We start from the raw sequence: 17,568 nt of genomic DNA, 5'->3' as shown, positions 1-17,568 counted from the left end.
CATATTTGCTGCATAATAATAAAAATTAAGGTATAAAAATGTTAAGAACAGGTCATATAGCTCATCAATAAATGGAGTCTGATTTCTTCATTATGTTGTTTTTATTCATTAAATTGCTTTTATTCCCATATAATTAATCCAATCCCTTTCTGTTATTCCATCATTTCACTTTAAATTTATATCTTTCTAGTGCACTGACCACAATTTATTTCCTCCTTAAGAGCCTGTGCATTCTCTACAGAGCTTTATAAAATGGACAGAGGTTTACACAAATTACATTCTCACAAGGCTTTACTACAGAACAATGATAGGAATAGCAGAAGAGAGATAGTGTAGACAAATGTCAGAAAGCTGTGAAGGTCACAAGGTTCTTGGGAAAAATTATTTTAAAACATTTTTTTAAAGCAACTATCACAATCATGCAATTTCCATTAAACTATAAAATAAAAAGACTTTTTTTAATTTAATTTTATTTTTTTGTGAACATACTGTACAGAGGGGTTACAATTACATGGGCAGGATAATGCGTACATTTCTTATCAAGCATTGCAGCCTCCTCCTTTGTTTACCCTTCACATCCCTTCCCTACATCCCCACTACCCCCCTCCACCCAATCCTCCCCCCTTCCACCCCCCCCTCCCACACCAACGTTGTAAAGCTCGTTTTCAACATGACCTTGTACTTCTCATTGTTGCAACAGGTCCACCTGTATCCTTAAACAACTTGTTTTTCCCCATCTCCTCCACAAGTTATACTGACATCAAATATAGTGAAAGCAGGGGTTATACTGTGGGGAGGGACATACAAAGCAACAAAGAAATAATCTTATAAATGCATTAGAAACAAATGCATGAAATAAAAAAGCATTAAAATACATATCTAAGGGTTCATTTTCATAACATCACATTATCTGACCTTTTCCGCTTGACTCATACATATACTAGATATTGCAAATAAGGGAAACCATGAGACCTATGTTTCTTTGGGCCTGGCTTACTTCACTAAATATAATTTTTTCCAAGTCTTTCCATTTCCTAACAAATGGGGCAGTGTCATTCTTTCTGATGGAGGCATAGAATTCCATTGTGTATATATACCACATTTTCTTGATCCATTCATCTACTGAGGGGCATCTGGGTTGGTTCCATATCTTAGCTATGGTAAATAATGCTGCAATAAACATAGTTGTGCTGGTAGCTTTCGTGTGGCCTTGTTTGTAAACATTTGGGTAAATGCCCAAAAGTGGGATTGCTGGGTCATAGGGGAGCTCTATGTGAAGTCTTTTGAGGAACCTCCATACTGCTTTCCAAAGTGGTTGAACAAGTTTACATTCCCACCAACAATGAAGTAAGGTTCCCTTCTGTCCACATCCCCTCCAGCATCTGTTGTTGTTAGAGGTCTTGATTATAGCCATTCTAACTGGGGTGAGGTGGTATCTCAATGTTGTTTTGATTTGCATTTCTTTTATGGCTAGGGAGGTTGAGCATTTCTTCATGTGTCTATTGGCCATCCTTCTTTCTTCTTCAGAGAAGTTTCTCTTCAAGTCTTTAGCCCACTTATTTATTGGGCAGTTGTTTCTTGGAGGATTTGTTGTTGGGGGATTTAATTTTTTGAGTTCCAAGTATATTTTAGATATGAGACCCTTGTCCGTTGTATGGCTAGTGAAGATCTTCTCCCAATCTGTGGGCTTTCTATTGATCTTGCTAGCTATGTCCTTTGCCATGCAGAAGCTCTGCAACTTCATGCAATCCCATTTGTCCAACCTTTCTTTGATTTGTTGTGTTTCCGGGTCTCTATTCAGAAAATTTCGGCCTGCGCCAAGGAGACCTAGGGTTTCTCCTATTCCATCCTGTAATGTTTTCAGAGTGTCTGCTTTGACTTCGAGGTCTTTGATCCACTTGGAGTTGATTCTGGTGCAGGGTGATATATAAGGATCTAGCTTTAGTTTTCTACAAGTAGTTAACCAATTTTGCCAGCACCATTTACTGAAGAGGCTGTCTTTCTTCCATTCTATTGTTTTAGCTCCCTTATCGAAGATTAGATGGGTATAGGTCCGTGGGTTCATTTCTGGATTTTCAATTCTATTCCATTGGTCCTGAGGTCTGTTCTTATGCCAATACCAAGCTGTTTTGATTACTATGGCTTTATAGTAGAGTTTGAAATTTGGTATTGATATTCCTCCAGCAGTGTTCTTTCCGTTGAGGAGTGTTTTTGCTATTCGGGGTCTTTTATTGTTCCATATGAATTTTTGGATTGCCTCTTCTATTTCCTTGAAGAATGAGGGTGGAATTTTGATATGTATCGCGTTGAATTTGTAGATAGCCTTGGGAAGTATTGCCATTTTCACGATGTTACTCTTTCCAATCCAGGAGCATGGGAGGTTTTGCCATTTTCCAAGTTCTGTTTTGATTTCCTTTTTCAAGATTTTAAAGTTTTCATCATAGAGATCCTTCCCTTCTTTGGTTAAGTTAATTCCTAGGTATTTTATAAAATAAAAAGACTTTGACTATATAGATTTTTTTCCTTTATTTATGGTAAATTGATATAAACTTTTCTGTCTTAATCAAATTTAAGTGTATAGGTCAGTGGTATTTTATATGTTCATGATCTTCTGGAACCATCAGAGTCATCCAATTATAAATCTTTTCATCTGGTGTTATGGTGTATTCTTTAACAATTATTTCACATTCTCCATTCCTGACATTTCTGTCTCTGTAAGTATCTATTATAAGTGAAATCATTTAGTATTTACTTTTTATGTGGGAGATATTTCTTTTAGCATAATATTTTTTGAGGTTTATTGATGCTGTAGGGTACACTAGAATTTGCTTCCTTTTTTAATTGAATAGTAGGCATCATAGAGCTACATGGTATTTGTTTATCCATTCATCCAGCAGAGACTTGAATTGTTTAGTCAATATACATGCTGCTGCTATGAATATAGGTTTATAAGTATCTTCTGATAACCCCAATATACTTAAAAATGAGAGTGCTGGATCATGTTGTGAATCTACCTTTAACATTTTAAAAGTAGAATTGTTTCAAAGCAGAATTGTTTTATTTATTTTTCACCAAATATGCTTTATTTTGAGGTTGTAAACCACCAAAGCAGTTAAGATATTCCAGTTCTAGTACAGTCAGATGTGCCAAGTGGTCTTTTGTAAGCAGGTGGTCATGTAGTGACAACCAGACTGCCTAACTGGATAGGCCAGTGAAAACTATTGCTCTATCTTTCCTTTATACTTTATGAAAATTCTGAATGATTTCTATGGATATATGTTCAAGTTTTCTTATCTTTTCTTATGCTGAGTCTGATAATGGCCAATGCATATTTTCCATTTCAAACAATGCAGTTTTTCCATCTTAGATATTTGGTTTGGGATTTTAAAAATATCATCTGCATTCACACTCCATTTTCTTATAGTTTCTTGAACATAATGGATCCAGCTATAATAATAGTATACTATTCTTATTTATTAATCATATTAATCATTTGTGTGATTTTTGATTCAGCCCAAACTGGTTCACTTTTTTCCCTTAATATGTGTTATATATTCTATATTTTTCTTACTTGATGATTTTTGATTCAATGGTAGACAATAGCTTGATATTTTAGGTCTTGGTTTAAGGATTGTTAGAGGGCATTAAGCTTTGTTAGAGCAGTATTTCATCTAGGGATATCTTTTCTATGCTGAGGACTCTACCCTTCTTTTCCTTCCCTTCTTTCCTTTTCTACCTTTCCTTTCCTTTCTTCCCTTTTTCCCCTCCTTCCTTGACTCCCTCCTTACCTTCCTGCTTCTCAGTATCCCTTCCTGCCTGCCTTCCCTTTCTTTCTGTCCCAGTTAGGACTCAAACTCCATACCTAAGGTTTTCATTTATTTCCTAGCACTCTGCCAACTGAGCCATGCCCTCTAACCCTTGAGGATACTTTTAATGCTACAATCAAAATTTAGTAACTAAACTTACCCAGTGTGGCTACTGGAAATTAACTTTTCCAGAATTATGAGATATGTAGATACTAATGCTTTGAGATAGTTCTTCAAATTCAGGTGACTTTCACATATGAGGTGCTGATAAGTACTCAGCTCGGTACTCAAGGTGGACCCTCTGACAATCTAGTTTTCTCTGTGCAGCTCTTGCCTCTGCTACATACTGCTCTGTATACTCCAGTCATCTTCGCTTATCTGAATCCCACACTCCACCGCTTCAACTCTAGCATATAACTCAAGAGTTTTGCTTGGCTTCTCTCTTTGTGACACTACCTAGAAAATCTCTTCAGTTAGGAAGCTGGGATGAGTTTTTTTTTTTTTACTTATTTCACATTTTTTTACTTATTTCACATTTGCTTGAAGCTCTAGCTTTAATCTTCTTTGAATCATTTTCAGCACTTTTCATTAGGTATGCATCTGTGTGCAAGAGGTGTTCAATAAATGTTAAATAAATGACCCGAGACTTCTTGCTTTATTTCCATAATATTAAGATAAAAATGCAAAGAGCATATTTGGAAGAGGAAAGTTAGTTTTTCACAATTATCCAAACTTTTTAAGAAGTCAATTTTAGTGATTATACAATAAAGCAAATATCTATTCTAGTTCATTGGAGATGATCAGTGAGCTTTATTAGTAGCATTAGTAAGTTGACAAGAGACTAGTTCGATATATGATAGTATCACAGGTATCTTCTACAATAATATGTTGTGATTATTGGTAGATTATTAAGAAATCATATTTTATTTATTATGCTTATGACTGATTAGAATCAGGCATAAATGATGACCTTCATTGGCCTTGAAAGTGAGCTTATGTATCTAGGTCATGCTTCCAGAAGTCATAAAGGAAGGGGTTGAGACTGGAGTGCTAAGGAAAGAATGAAAGCAGTTTCTAGAACAGATACTGGTCATAACTACAGATTCTTGGAGCCAGGATTGGATAATTTTCCTCTGGCTTGTGTCAGTTCTTCATAAAAGTATGTGAGTTTTCCTTTAGGAGAGCAAGTTGTGATAAATTTGAAAATATCTTACAGTACTTAGTAATTTATAGTTCTGTCCATCTCCTTAAATTGTGAAAGTTTTCAAAACTTAGACTTTTTATCTTACCTTTGTATTCAAGAGATATGCTAGATGAATGCTAAATACATGAAAGAATAAATGATTATGTAGTATTCTTTTTTTTCTTTTTTTTTTCTTTTTGGTTGGTCGTGGGGCCTGAACTCTGGGCCTAGGCGCTGTCCCTCAGCAGGTCAGCTCAAGGCTAGTGCTCTACCACTTGAGCCACAGCGCCACTTCCAGCTCTTTCTGCTTATGTGGTGCTGAGGAATCAAACTCAGGGTCACATGCATGCAAGGCAAACACTCTACCACTGAGCCACTTTCCCAGCCCCTGTAGAATTCTTCTTGATGAAAGTAAAATGCCTTGTGTGCAAGTGCACAAAACCTTTTACTAAATACCAATGAAGGAGAGGGAGAAGAGCATTGACAGCTCCAAAGCTGGGAGTTTTCTAGAAAGACTAGTGTACTGATGAATACTCTATTATTATAGAACTATATAGTTGTTTAACTGGATGAAAATGAAGAGAGTTTGTGCTTGGTTTTGATACAAGCATTTTGCCTACATTGAAAGGTGTAGGAAAATAGAAGTCCAGATTAATTAAATCTACCCAAATTATTTTAGAACTTACATGGTGGGTTATTTAAGCAATATCCAGCCATGCTGATTTTAAACTCTAAAGTAACTTTTTATATGTTTATATCTGTGCATTAGAAAGACTTACAAGGCAGGAACTATATTGTGTTAGCAAACAACTTTGCAGATAAATAAATTCAAGATGATATACTGTAATTTTTAGAAACTTTTTATCAATATCAGGCTGAAGAGATTATATTGCATTACCAGTGAATAGAGTAAGAAGTATCCACATGAACAATGGTCAGCAAAACTGCATCTTGTTTCTAGGAGTTTGTGGTGATGATTTCAACAGTTTTCAGTAGATAAAGCTTTTTGTATTAACCATAATGAAGTAATTTCATTTGAATTGCTTTGAATCCTATTCTTGTCAAAAAATGAATCCAGTGCACTATCAAAAGTAATTGAAGAAGGCTACAGAAAACCAATTTTCTACAAGTCATAGGATAAACTGTCAAAAAATGACTATTGTTTGTATGTATTTTCAAAGAAAAGAAGCATTTAGCCATTAAAGCCCAGCAAACAAAAATCATTAAAAAGTAAATAATACATTCCTAAGCATATGGTTAAAAGTAGATTTTGTAAGATATCTAAGATTAATATAAATAGAATGATTGTGTATAGGGAAACTAAAACTAGGTTAGATTTTTTTCTTCCAAACTTTCTTCTGGTGTTACAGAAGATTGACATTATAGCTATTTTAGAGTCTTGTTTGTTTGTTCATAGTCAGAAGGAATGAAGTTGGACAAATGGCTATGAATTGGACTAATTCTTAAACCCTTAAATCTAGTTTAGCTCAAGTAATAGTAATGCTATACTACAGGAATTTTGTGAAATTAGTGAGTGGTTTTCTACAACCATTTTCAATCTCAACTTGAAATACATTTCATATTGGTGCACGGGATAGAGTTGTGGTCATGAAACTATTTAGAAAATAAAATTTTAGCAAATTATGTAACATTTTATGAATGACCAAAATTGGCAGAGAAGGTATATCTTCCATGTAGATAATTTTAAGCTACAAAGTAGTTCTTCCAGAAAGCGTAGGACTGGGCAGTAATTTTGGACATTTTCTCTCAGATGATCGTTGAAAACTTCGAGTTAGCTGTGTTGTTGTGTTTTAATATGAATATTGATGAGTAAGGAGGAGAAAGCTATCTTCAGGTTGAAGCCTTTTTAAATATTCCATAGACAAAACAGGCTTGGATTGGTGTCTCTATGATGCTTTCCTCTAGCGTTTGCACCTCAGGTGGTTCACTGATGATTGTAGAATTTTTCCAGAGATGATGAAGAAGAAAAGAGAAGCAAAAGCATTACAAAATTCATTTCTGCTATATTCATAATTATAATACCACTCTTCGGAAATCTAGACTAGAAGGCTTTCTAGAGTATTATGAACTTCTCTGCTAGAGTTGGCTTCCAACTGTGATCTCCTAGTTTCATGTTTGCGAGTAGTTAGGATTATAGGCATCAGTCACTGGCATCTGGTTTCATTGGAGATATTTTGTTGAATTGTGTGTTTCTAGTATTTTGACTTAAGATGTTTATACCTCTATCTAGTTTTTGTATAACACTTGTCTGTCAGTTATTGCATTTGTTTTTTGAGGTTTTAAGATAGAACTCAGAGCCTCACTCTTGCTAGGTAGATATTCTACCATTTCAGCCATGTCTCTGGACCCTTTCTGCATTGGTTATTTTCTAGGTAGAGTTTCCCTGTATATAACCAGTCCAGCTTGGGTTGTGATTGTCCAATTCATGTTACCTGTATTGCTAGGATGTCAATGATTGTACATGACCATTGTTTGAGATGAAGTTTAATAAGCTTTCACAGTCATGTTGGCCTCCAATTGCAATCCCTGTGTCTCTGTTTTCCAAGTTGTTTGAGTTACAGGCTTGGCCACTGTGCCTGGCTTCTGTCAGAATTTTATATGAGTCATGGTTTCATACAATGCATTTCATATAATGAGTTGGTTTCTCCCCGCCCCCCTCCCAGATATTTGGGTCTTTTCATGTGCTTTGAATTACTTGGCAAGGAAATGATCCATTCTTGAATATTTAGTAATTATAGCACAAAAGAAAACTCTGTTATTTGGGAGGGAGATATCTCTTCAGTTAAACAATTTTAATGTATTTCTTTTAACACATCATATATTTTGCTGATTTAATACTGGTTGATTGTTTTAGCTTCTAAACAGACTGATTTGCTTATTTTCATTTGGCATTTCAAATGGTATTTTCTCATTTTTGCACTGAGGTATTTACAAACAACATTGCTGCACATTCAATTTCTTCCTTTCCGTTTTTTTTTTTTGTTTTTGAGAACAGATAATGTCTTGCTTGATTTTATCATCTTTGGATATATGTAAAGTATATTCTGTTTCTGATTTTATCAGTGATTACTGATAGGTTATAAGTGATAGACGATAGATGGTATGTGTTTACTGAATTATCAATAATTATATTTTCAATAGTCATTCATGTGAAAATCCATGGTTTATGAAATGACTCCCTTTTATGGTTTGAAGTTGTTTTTAGCTCAAGGTAATTGTTCTGGTATGTTTGAAGGAATTCAACACCAATAGCTTTGTGTCCATAGATATCCAAGACGTTTTTCCCTGGTGCTCTCACATGCAACAACAGTTTGCTGCAAGTAGCACTTCTGAGCAGACAATATTCTTATCTGGAAGAATATCACCTTATTTGGGAACTGTGACTTTAAACTTCCTGGCCTAACTTACTTGGTCATTTTTGCAGAATGGAAATTTGAACTCAGGGCCTGATGCTTGCGAGACATGTTCACCTGAGCTATGCCTCCAGAGTTGATTATATGTTAGCTCCTTTTTTTCTATAAGCAAAATACGGTTTTATTTTTAAACTTATTTTTCCTAGAATTTGTGAGGTTTTTTTTAAAGTCTAGAGAGAAAACCCTTTTTGTTCCTGTGAAAATTTTTCTTCCATTATGTCCTTGATTTCTACTTTTCTACTTGTAAATGTCTACTTATGAATAGTATTATTCAGAACATTGCTACAGTTTCTCTCTAATGATTTTGAAGCCTATCTACCAAGAGTAAAGCCAAAATTGTCAAAATTATCACAGAATTAGGAGATTAACTCTGATTGGGGGATAATTGATTTAGTATGTCAGGTAATAGACTTTCTTTTTCTAAAATGCAGTTTAATATTTATTGGGTTGGTTACTCCTTTGCTTATATATTTATCTGTGTAAAAAATGTGTTTTCTATTGCAACTAGCATGGCAGATGAAATTTTATGATTGGCTTTCATTGCTTGAGTTCTGATTGAGTCACTGTGGTATGATTTATGCTTTAATGCCAGGCTCATTACTGTAGCTATTGTAGAATTTGTCAAACAGGAAAAAAATGTAGTTTTGCTGGAATTAACCTAGATATTTCTTTTGCTTTTCTTCCCAGGATATAGTGCCTAACGAGGAATCTGCATCTCTGTATTAGACCATAGTAATTAAAAAACCCAGAGATAAATCTACCTCCTCCAACATTCAATAAATCCAATTAATTTATATTTTTCTCCAGTTACTGCAAGGATTGTTTTTCAAATGTACTGAATGGAAAATACCACTCAAATACAAAGTTACTTGAACTGTAGCACATTTATTAGCTCATATATTCAGAAGGCTCCACTGCTAATTTTTTCAGTGGACTGAAGATATCGCAAAAACCAAGGTGTCTTCCCTCCTTTACCTCCACCAACTCTGGATGCTGGCTTCTCTCCTCCTTGTTAGAAGATGGCTGTAGGAGCTCCACTCTTCACATCCTCATTCAGCTTCATCTGTAGGAAGAAAAGAACCTAATGCTCAACTGTGTCTGTCACTGAGAAATACCACATCTTCTAGAAGAACTACTCGTTGATGTGCCTTCATAACTTTTTGGGATAAAAAAGAACGATAACATACTCATTATAAGAAACTTCTCTGAAGAGGAAAGAAGGATGGTCAATATGAAGAAATGCTCAACCTCCCTAGCCATAAAAGAAATGCAAATCAAAACAACATTGAGATACCACCTCACCCCAGTTAGAATGGCTGTAATCAAGAACTCTAACAATAACAGATGCTGGAGGGGATGGGGACAGAAGGGAACCTTACTGCATTGTTGGTGGGAGTGTAAACTTATTCAACCACTTTGCAAAGTAGTATAGAGGTTCCTCAAAAGATTCCACATAGAGCTCCCCTATGACCCAGCAATCTCACTTTTGGGCATTTACCCAAATGATCACAAACAAGACCATACTAAAGCTACCAGCACAACTATGTTTATTGCAGTATTATTTACCATAGCTAAGACACGGAACCAACCCAGATGCTCCTCAGTAGATGAATATATAAGAAAATGTGGTATATATACACAATGGAATTCTATGCCTCCATCAGAAAGAATGACATTGCCCCATTTATTAGTAAATGGAAAGATTTGGAAAAAAATTATATTAAGTGAAGTAAGCCAGGCGCAAAGAAAGATAGGTCCCATGCTTTCCCTTGTTTGCAATAACTAATATATGTCAGAGACAAGCAGAAACTGTCAGATAAGTTGATGTTAGGTGAAATTAACCCCAAGATAAGGACTCAAATGGTTTTTCTTTCTTGCTATTGTTTCTAATATATTTATAAGATTATTTCTTTGTTGCTTTGCATGTCCCTCCCCCACGGTATAACCCTTATTTTCAATGTATTTGATGTTGGTATAATTTGTGGAGGGGATGGGAAAAATTGTTTAACTAGGGATACAGGTGGATCCATTGCAACAATGAGATGTACAAGACATTATGTCAAAAACCGAATTTACAACTTTGGTGGGCGCGGGGGTGGGGTGGAGATGGTAGGGCAGTAAGGGGAAACAAAGGAGGCAACAATGCTTGATAAGAAATGTACTCATTACCTTGTAAGCTCAAGTAATTGTAACCCCTCTATATGGAATTTTCACAATTAAAAAATAATGATGTATGAACATTAGTTGACTTACACTTATCTAAATTTCTTTTTTTTTTAATTTAATTTAATTTTATTTGAGAACATACTGTACAGAGGGGTTACAATTACATGGGCAGGATAATGCATACATTTCTTACCAAGCATTGCAGCCTCCTCCTTTGTTTACCCTTCACCTCCCTTCCCAGCCTCCCCCCTCTCCCCCACCCAATCATACCCCCCCCCACACCGACATTGTAAAGCTGGTTTTTGACATGACATTTTGTACTTCTCATTGTTGCAACAGGTCCACCTGAATCCTTAAATGACTTGTTTGTCCTCGTCTCCTCCACATGTTATACTGACATCAAATATAGTGAAAGCGGGGGTTACACTGTGGGGGAGGGACATACTTATCTAAATTTCTAATGCCAGCTCTGAGGGCAAGATGATATTCATTGCTGTTAGGAGTCCCTGGTCTCTTAAGACCTGAATAAAAGGATCTCACGGGAAGGACTAGATGAAGGGAAGCCATTTTTATTCTGTGTAAATGACTGCCACGTTGTGTACTGTGAATTGAAATGTCTTCAGGATTTAAAAGGAAAGATGTTGGTGGGTATACAATGGGCTTCTAGATCTAGACCTATCAGAGCTGTAAGGAGCAGGCTTCTTGTGTGAGATTTTCTTTTAAACCTGTAACATCACTTCAGACATTTAAATTTTTTTCTGTCTTTGTTCTGCCATTTCCTTATATTATTTACTAGACTAAGTGCCTTGAGCTAGACAATACCTGGGTAAGCACCATGTCCAGCACATTGGAATATGTCTGTGAGCTAGAGTAGGTACTGAACAAATGTTTGATGAATATGTGAGTATGTTATGGTTAAGACCAGTCTAGTCAAAAGATATGCTTATGTCATGATTTCTCAAAGCGGAATCAGAGATTTCTGGGTTCATTTCATTACTGTTTTGTATTCTTGATTTAGCAGCCAAAAAAATTCTTGTAATTTTTAAGTGCTTTGCAGACAAGCTTGCGTTGTCTTCCTAACCAATGTAAAATAAAAGTCCACGAATCCTAGCATCACCTCTAAGTCTCTGTCCTCTGGATTCTTGGCTTTCCTTCAGCCTCATCTTACTTACTCTTCTTTCATTTATTGCTATCAAAACCCACTACCCTTCTAGCTGGTCTTGAATACACCAACTATATTTATGCTCCTGACCATTTACTGTTCTTTCATCTTGGTCTAGGCTACTTTCTCTATAAGTAGCCACTTACCTCCCACCTTCTCACACTTTTCACCTTTGCCCAAACATGACCTTAACAAGAAACTTTCCTGACCATCCTATTAAAATGCATATTTTAAACCTCTTACAGTCCTTTCCTCCAAACCTTGGTTTTTCCTTTGTGTCTGATGTCATTATCATGATCAGTACTTGGTATTAGCATGTTTTTATTCTAGCTAGATAGAGTCTCTCATGAGAGTATAAGTTTCTGAGAGCAAGAATTTCTTCTTGTTTATTTTTAAAAGTTATCTTAAAAAGATTGCATAAAGGCGTTTCAAGGCAACATGTGTATACAACGCATTTTGATCAGTGTCACCCTGTGGGAGGGGATTTCATACTTCATAATCTATGCCTGGACACTTGCTGAAATGGAATGTGCTTGGCATGAGAGTTGGTATTCAATAAAAATTGATGAATCAATGAAGGACATCTTTGTTTTTAACCTGTAAATCGTGTAGAGAATACCATTAGCTACCCTGCATTCCCCTGCATGTTTTAGTGATATTGAACATAAAATAAAATAATTGGCACAGTGCTTAGTCCATGGAAGCTGCTCCATAAATTATAGCCTTTGTTATTTTTTCATACGGTAAAACCTCCCAACAATTCTTGTTTTATATAATTCCCTGAATATCAATGGAGGAACTACCTGTTATGTATAAGACATAATTTTTATAGAGTATAATGGTAGAGAAAACATAACTCACTTATCCTGACAGAGGTAGCATCAAAACTTGGGATTCTTTTCATCTCAGGAATGTCTTGCATAAACCAATTCCTTCCTATAGAGATTACAAATATTTCAAGTGTTCATCAGAAGTCTTTCACCAATATATAAATATTTGCAAATTCTTTCTTGACAGGATGTCTATGACCATCTCTCTTTCTCTTAATCATGTTTTTCCTAGGAATTGAACAACTCTACAAGGTGTGGGCCACAAATCCACAGTCTCTTGATGGATCACTAGATTTGCTTTTACTGTATAAGCTGCCTCTTTGTTATTAAGATGTGCATCTAAGCTTATCTGTGTATAAACATTGACATATACAAAGTAAGTATACTTTTTCTATTATTTTAATTTTATGAAAACAACACAGAACAAAATAAACATGAGTGTAACTTGATTAATTGATCAAATCTTAATATTTTGCATATTTGATTCCCCCTAGCAAATTAAATACTATATAAGCTGTTGAATAACTGTATTTGCTTTTCTGGATTCTATTATTATTTTACCAGAGACAATCCTGTTTTTCTTGTTATTCATTATTATTAACTTTTAGATTATATTGCTTCTTATATGCTGGATACAAGTAGTATGTTGCATTCATTCACATTTAAATAAAACAAAAGAAACTAAACAATACCTCAGTGAAAACTTGGTATGTCTATTTTGTCTTGACAAATCAGGGAGCCTGGCCAGTGCAGAGGTGCATTTCTGGACTGGGTGTATCCTTTCCATAGTCTCACATTTAGGAACTACTGACTTTTTTTCCTGGCCTATGCCTGTCATTCCTGTTTCTTTTATATGCATTCCTGTTTTTATCTGATTCCTGTTCTCTGAACTTTGACTCTTTCATAATTGCTTCCCAAAGGTTTATATTCTGATTTCTCAACTAACTTCGCTATTTACGTCTTCTTCATCCCTATTTTCTGACTAAAGAAGATTGAAACAAATTTAGTGCTTTTCTGCTCATTGCCACAAGTGTCAATTCACTGAACTTCAAGTAGTGGACCTAATGTTCCTTTTAACATCAAATGCCCTGAGTAATGTGCTCTTTTCTTTCCCTTAACAATTTTAATGAGACTGATAATATTTGGAGAGAAACTTCTTACTCGCTTTCTTAGTCATTAAAAGCTTACTTTAAAATTGTTAAACTAAATCACCAGGGATAACAATTGTGAATCATCAATGGTTTGAGATATATATATATATATATATATATATATATATATATATATATATATACATTCTTTGTCATTAAAATAAAATTTCAAGCTAGATGTTGATGGCTCATTTCTGTAATCCTAGCAGTTCAGGAGGTTAAGACCTGGGGATCACAGTTTAAAGTTATCTGGGGGGCAGGAACGTCTGTGAGACTCTTATCTCCAACTACCCAGCAAAAACCCAAAAGTAGATCTGTGACTCAAGTGGTAGAGTGCCAAGTTTGAACGAAAATACTCAGGGACAGTGCTTAGACTCTGAGTTCAAGATCCAGAATTGGGGCTTGTTCACGCATGCACACATGCATACACACACACACACACACACACACACACACACACACACACACACACACACATCACACACACATACCTGGAATAGATATTTAATAAAGAGAAAGATTCATGGTATTATACTTTAGGATGTGGGTGAAGATAACTGAGTCTAATACCAGAGAATTCTTTTTGTATATTTTAATTACTCATCCCTCTTTGGGAACAGTTTATGACTATTAAGAAAATTATGATAGCTGAGTGCCGACGGCTCTCCAATAAACCACTCAGAAAGCTGGAAGTGGCATTGTGATTCAAGTGATAGAGCACTCACCTTGAGCTGCAAGAGGTTGGGGACAGTGCCTTGGGCCCAGAGTTCAAGCCCCACTACTGACAACAACAAAAAACAAAAAAAGAAAAAGAAAATTATGACAATATTTATTTATTTAGTTGTGCCTATACTGGGATTTGAACTTAAGTCCTCATACTCTTGCTTGTTTTTTTCACTCAAAGCTTACATTCTGTCACTTAAATGACAGTTCCACTTTTGCATTTTTTTTTCTGGTTAACTAGAGATGAGTCTCACAAACTTTTAAGTCCATCTTGGCTTTGAATCACCATCCCCCAAACTCAGTCTACTAAGTAGCTAGGCTTACAGGTGTGAGCCACATGTACCTAGCATAATCTCAACAATGTATAGTAATACTAGGTTGTAAATGTACTATTATTTTGAGTACTACAAGAACAAAAGGAATATTGGGGGAAAAACAGTCACATGTAATTTACTGACAAAGTACTTACATTTCTCTCTAGACAACCCAATTATTTTCAACAAATTTACCTATTTGGTAGTCAACCCAATGTAGTTTTAGAACCAATGGCAAGCAGTCATGAATTCTTCCACAGGCATGGTCAGCCAGCAGAGTAGTTCCCAGTGCACCACCTATAGTTTTTACATCCTTTTAGAAAGGAAGTACATTCCTAATCTGGAACTGGTTTTATTGTGTAAGCTTCTAAGACTTTAATTAAAAGAATGTAGCATATTTTATTTCTTTAATAATAGATTTGCATTTTCTACAATTTTGGTTTGTAATATTGATTTTTCTTTCTTTTTTTCTTTCTTTCTTTCTTTCTTTTTTTTTTTTTACAAAATGTATGTCTTCATTAGGTTATTTTTAAGAAGCAGAGAAAGAAAAGAAGAAAAAGATGTCATACAATAGAAAAATACAAAATAGAAAATTATATATACCAAGGGAAATATATACCAAGGTGATTTTATACTACCATCAACTTTTCTGGGAAAAAAGAGGCCTTCATATGGCAAAGGATAGTAGATGACATATATATGTCTGCTCTGTAATGAGTTTTTTATGGTCATTTAAGTAGCTACAGACTTTAGTCTGGAAGAGCATAAATACCTCCTGATGAAATAGATTCACTTTCTATCCTGAAGTAGGTACATACATTTCTGTATTTTGGAGGAAATGACCTGCTTGAAATGTGAGTTTAAGTGTGATTTTATTCAAGGTTTGAGGGCCATCTGGTTTTCTCTTAATGAAGGTTGTCGTCATGTGGAATTTATAATACACTCCCTCATAATATAGTAATATGATAGTAATGCTATTTTGGCTATGGGGCTATTTTTGTGTCATGACAATGACTGATAAAAATTCACAACAAATAGTAAAACTAAGTACTTTTCAAAGGAAAGACATACAACAACTTTGCTTTAAAAGAATCAGTATTTATTAAGAAATATGGTAAATTCTCCTGCAGTCTGTGAAGATGGTGTCTTCCATTCACAGCACAAGACAATAACTAAGAGTACTGGGAAAACACTTGCAATGCTTGGGGATGGAGAATCCCTAGGAATAGGAGCTAGAATACAGTGATCTATGCACTTATTGAAATGCTGGGATCCACAGACAAGAAAATTATCCTCATCAATCTACTTCTCACTTGTTTGACCTAAAATCTGTCCATTGAATCTCATAGTCATACAAAGGTATTATGTAATAATTGGATCCCTGTCCATGGAATCTCATAGTCATACTGAAGTGTTAGGTAATATTTGAATCAGTTCTATTCCATAAAGCAGTGCATGCTAAATTTAATCACTAGTCAAACTAGCCATCCTTGCACTGTTGTATCATATCAGAAATAATTGCATTCTTTATTATTAGAGATAGTGCTTATAGAGGGCAGAAATACAACTTTTCTATGTATTTTATCTTAATCATCTGAAGTACTTTGAGGTTTAAATTAAAAATAAATTATAAAAACTAGCATATGATGTATCTCTTCTTACATGTCATTGCTGGAAATAAGCTTTAAACATGGGATTGCAAAATCACTTGACTTTACATATGATCAACAATGAAACATGCTAATCATAAAAATATCTTTTACAAATATACATTTGTCTACAGTGTCTCTCTTGCCATTCTTAAATGCCCTAAATGTCCTTCACAGTTTAAGACTTAAAAAAAAACTTCTCATAATTAGCAATAGGGGAAAGCACATTTACAATTTAAACCATAAAAACTCAACAATTGTACAGCTCAGAACATAGAAGAAATGGAACTTCTAAAATAAAACAATACTGTCCATTTTATTTATTTGGGTTTTTATACAAATTAAACCAAAGATGCTGCTACTCAGTAAGAAACCTCCTTTCACATTTCTGGGGGTTGTCACAGTTTCTCTTTCCTGATTTTGCGGCATCATACATTACTTCAGATCACTTTATCTGTAGAAACTGAGAAAAGAAAAACTATTTTAAAATATAGAGATTTGTATTTCACTCTTACTAGCATGCAAAGATGGAAAGTAGATCTGAAGGCTAAATCAAGAGATTGGTAAAGGAATAATCAGATCTTTAGAATATTTTTGGATATGGATCCTTGGATGAGTCATCCTATGCAACCCCAAAATTTACTTTTTATAGAAGTCTATTTTTAAAACCAATTAATTACTTGCTGGAGATTAGCAATGACTTTTCAACCTGAGATCTTGTCCATCTCAGAGGAGGATCTCTCTAAATTCTAGGCTGGATAAAGACATTTAATTTGCCCCTGAATATTTGTTGACTCTATCAAGAGTGACTATAGAATACTTCTCTCATTGAAGAGGCTTTGAACAATGTACTTTTAGGTTTTTTATATCTAGGGTAAAAGAAAAATTGACATACGTCTCTGATCAGAGTTATGCAATCTGGATGACAAAGCAAAAAGGCCAGCAGCAGGTAAGGTAAGAAATGCTTTCATGGTGCCCCCAGGAGACAGGACCATCACATAAAATCTAAAAGCCCACTGGGTGAAGGACTGAATTAAAAACTTGAATATGAATGTGAATAGTAAATAGTACCAAATTCCATTCACAGGTAAAAGTAATTAAGATCTTATCTTGTCAAATCCTAGGTTTTCAACTCTGGATAGAAACCATA

The 17,568-nt window shown here is 34.9% G+C and overlaps 1 protein-coding gene across 1 annotated transcript in view; it reads right to left on the bottom strand.

Annotated features, from left to right (window-relative positions):
• Positions 1-9,367: 9,367 nt before the first annotated feature.
• The window catches only part of Ralyl (RALY RNA binding protein like), a 662,376-nt gene continuing 654,175 nt past the window's right edge, over positions 9,368-17,568 (bottom strand). Inside the window, exon 9 of the mRNA XM_042667303.1 lies at positions 9,368-9,486. Within this exon, the coding sequence (XP_042523237.1) occupies positions 9,436-9,486 (51 nt within the window). The 3' untranslated portion in view covers positions 9,368-9,435. The remainder of the gene's footprint in view (positions 9,487-17,568) is intronic.

Source organism: Dipodomys spectabilis, unplaced genomic scaffold (assembly GCF_019054845.1).
Source record: "Dipodomys spectabilis isolate Male_0828 unplaced genomic scaffold, ASM1905484v1 ptg000387l, whole genome shotgun sequence".
In the NCBI taxonomy this organism is placed as follows: domain Eukaryota; kingdom Metazoa; phylum Chordata; class Mammalia; order Rodentia; family Heteromyidae; genus Dipodomys; species Dipodomys spectabilis.
This window is presented reverse-complemented; position numbering and strand designations above follow the sequence as displayed.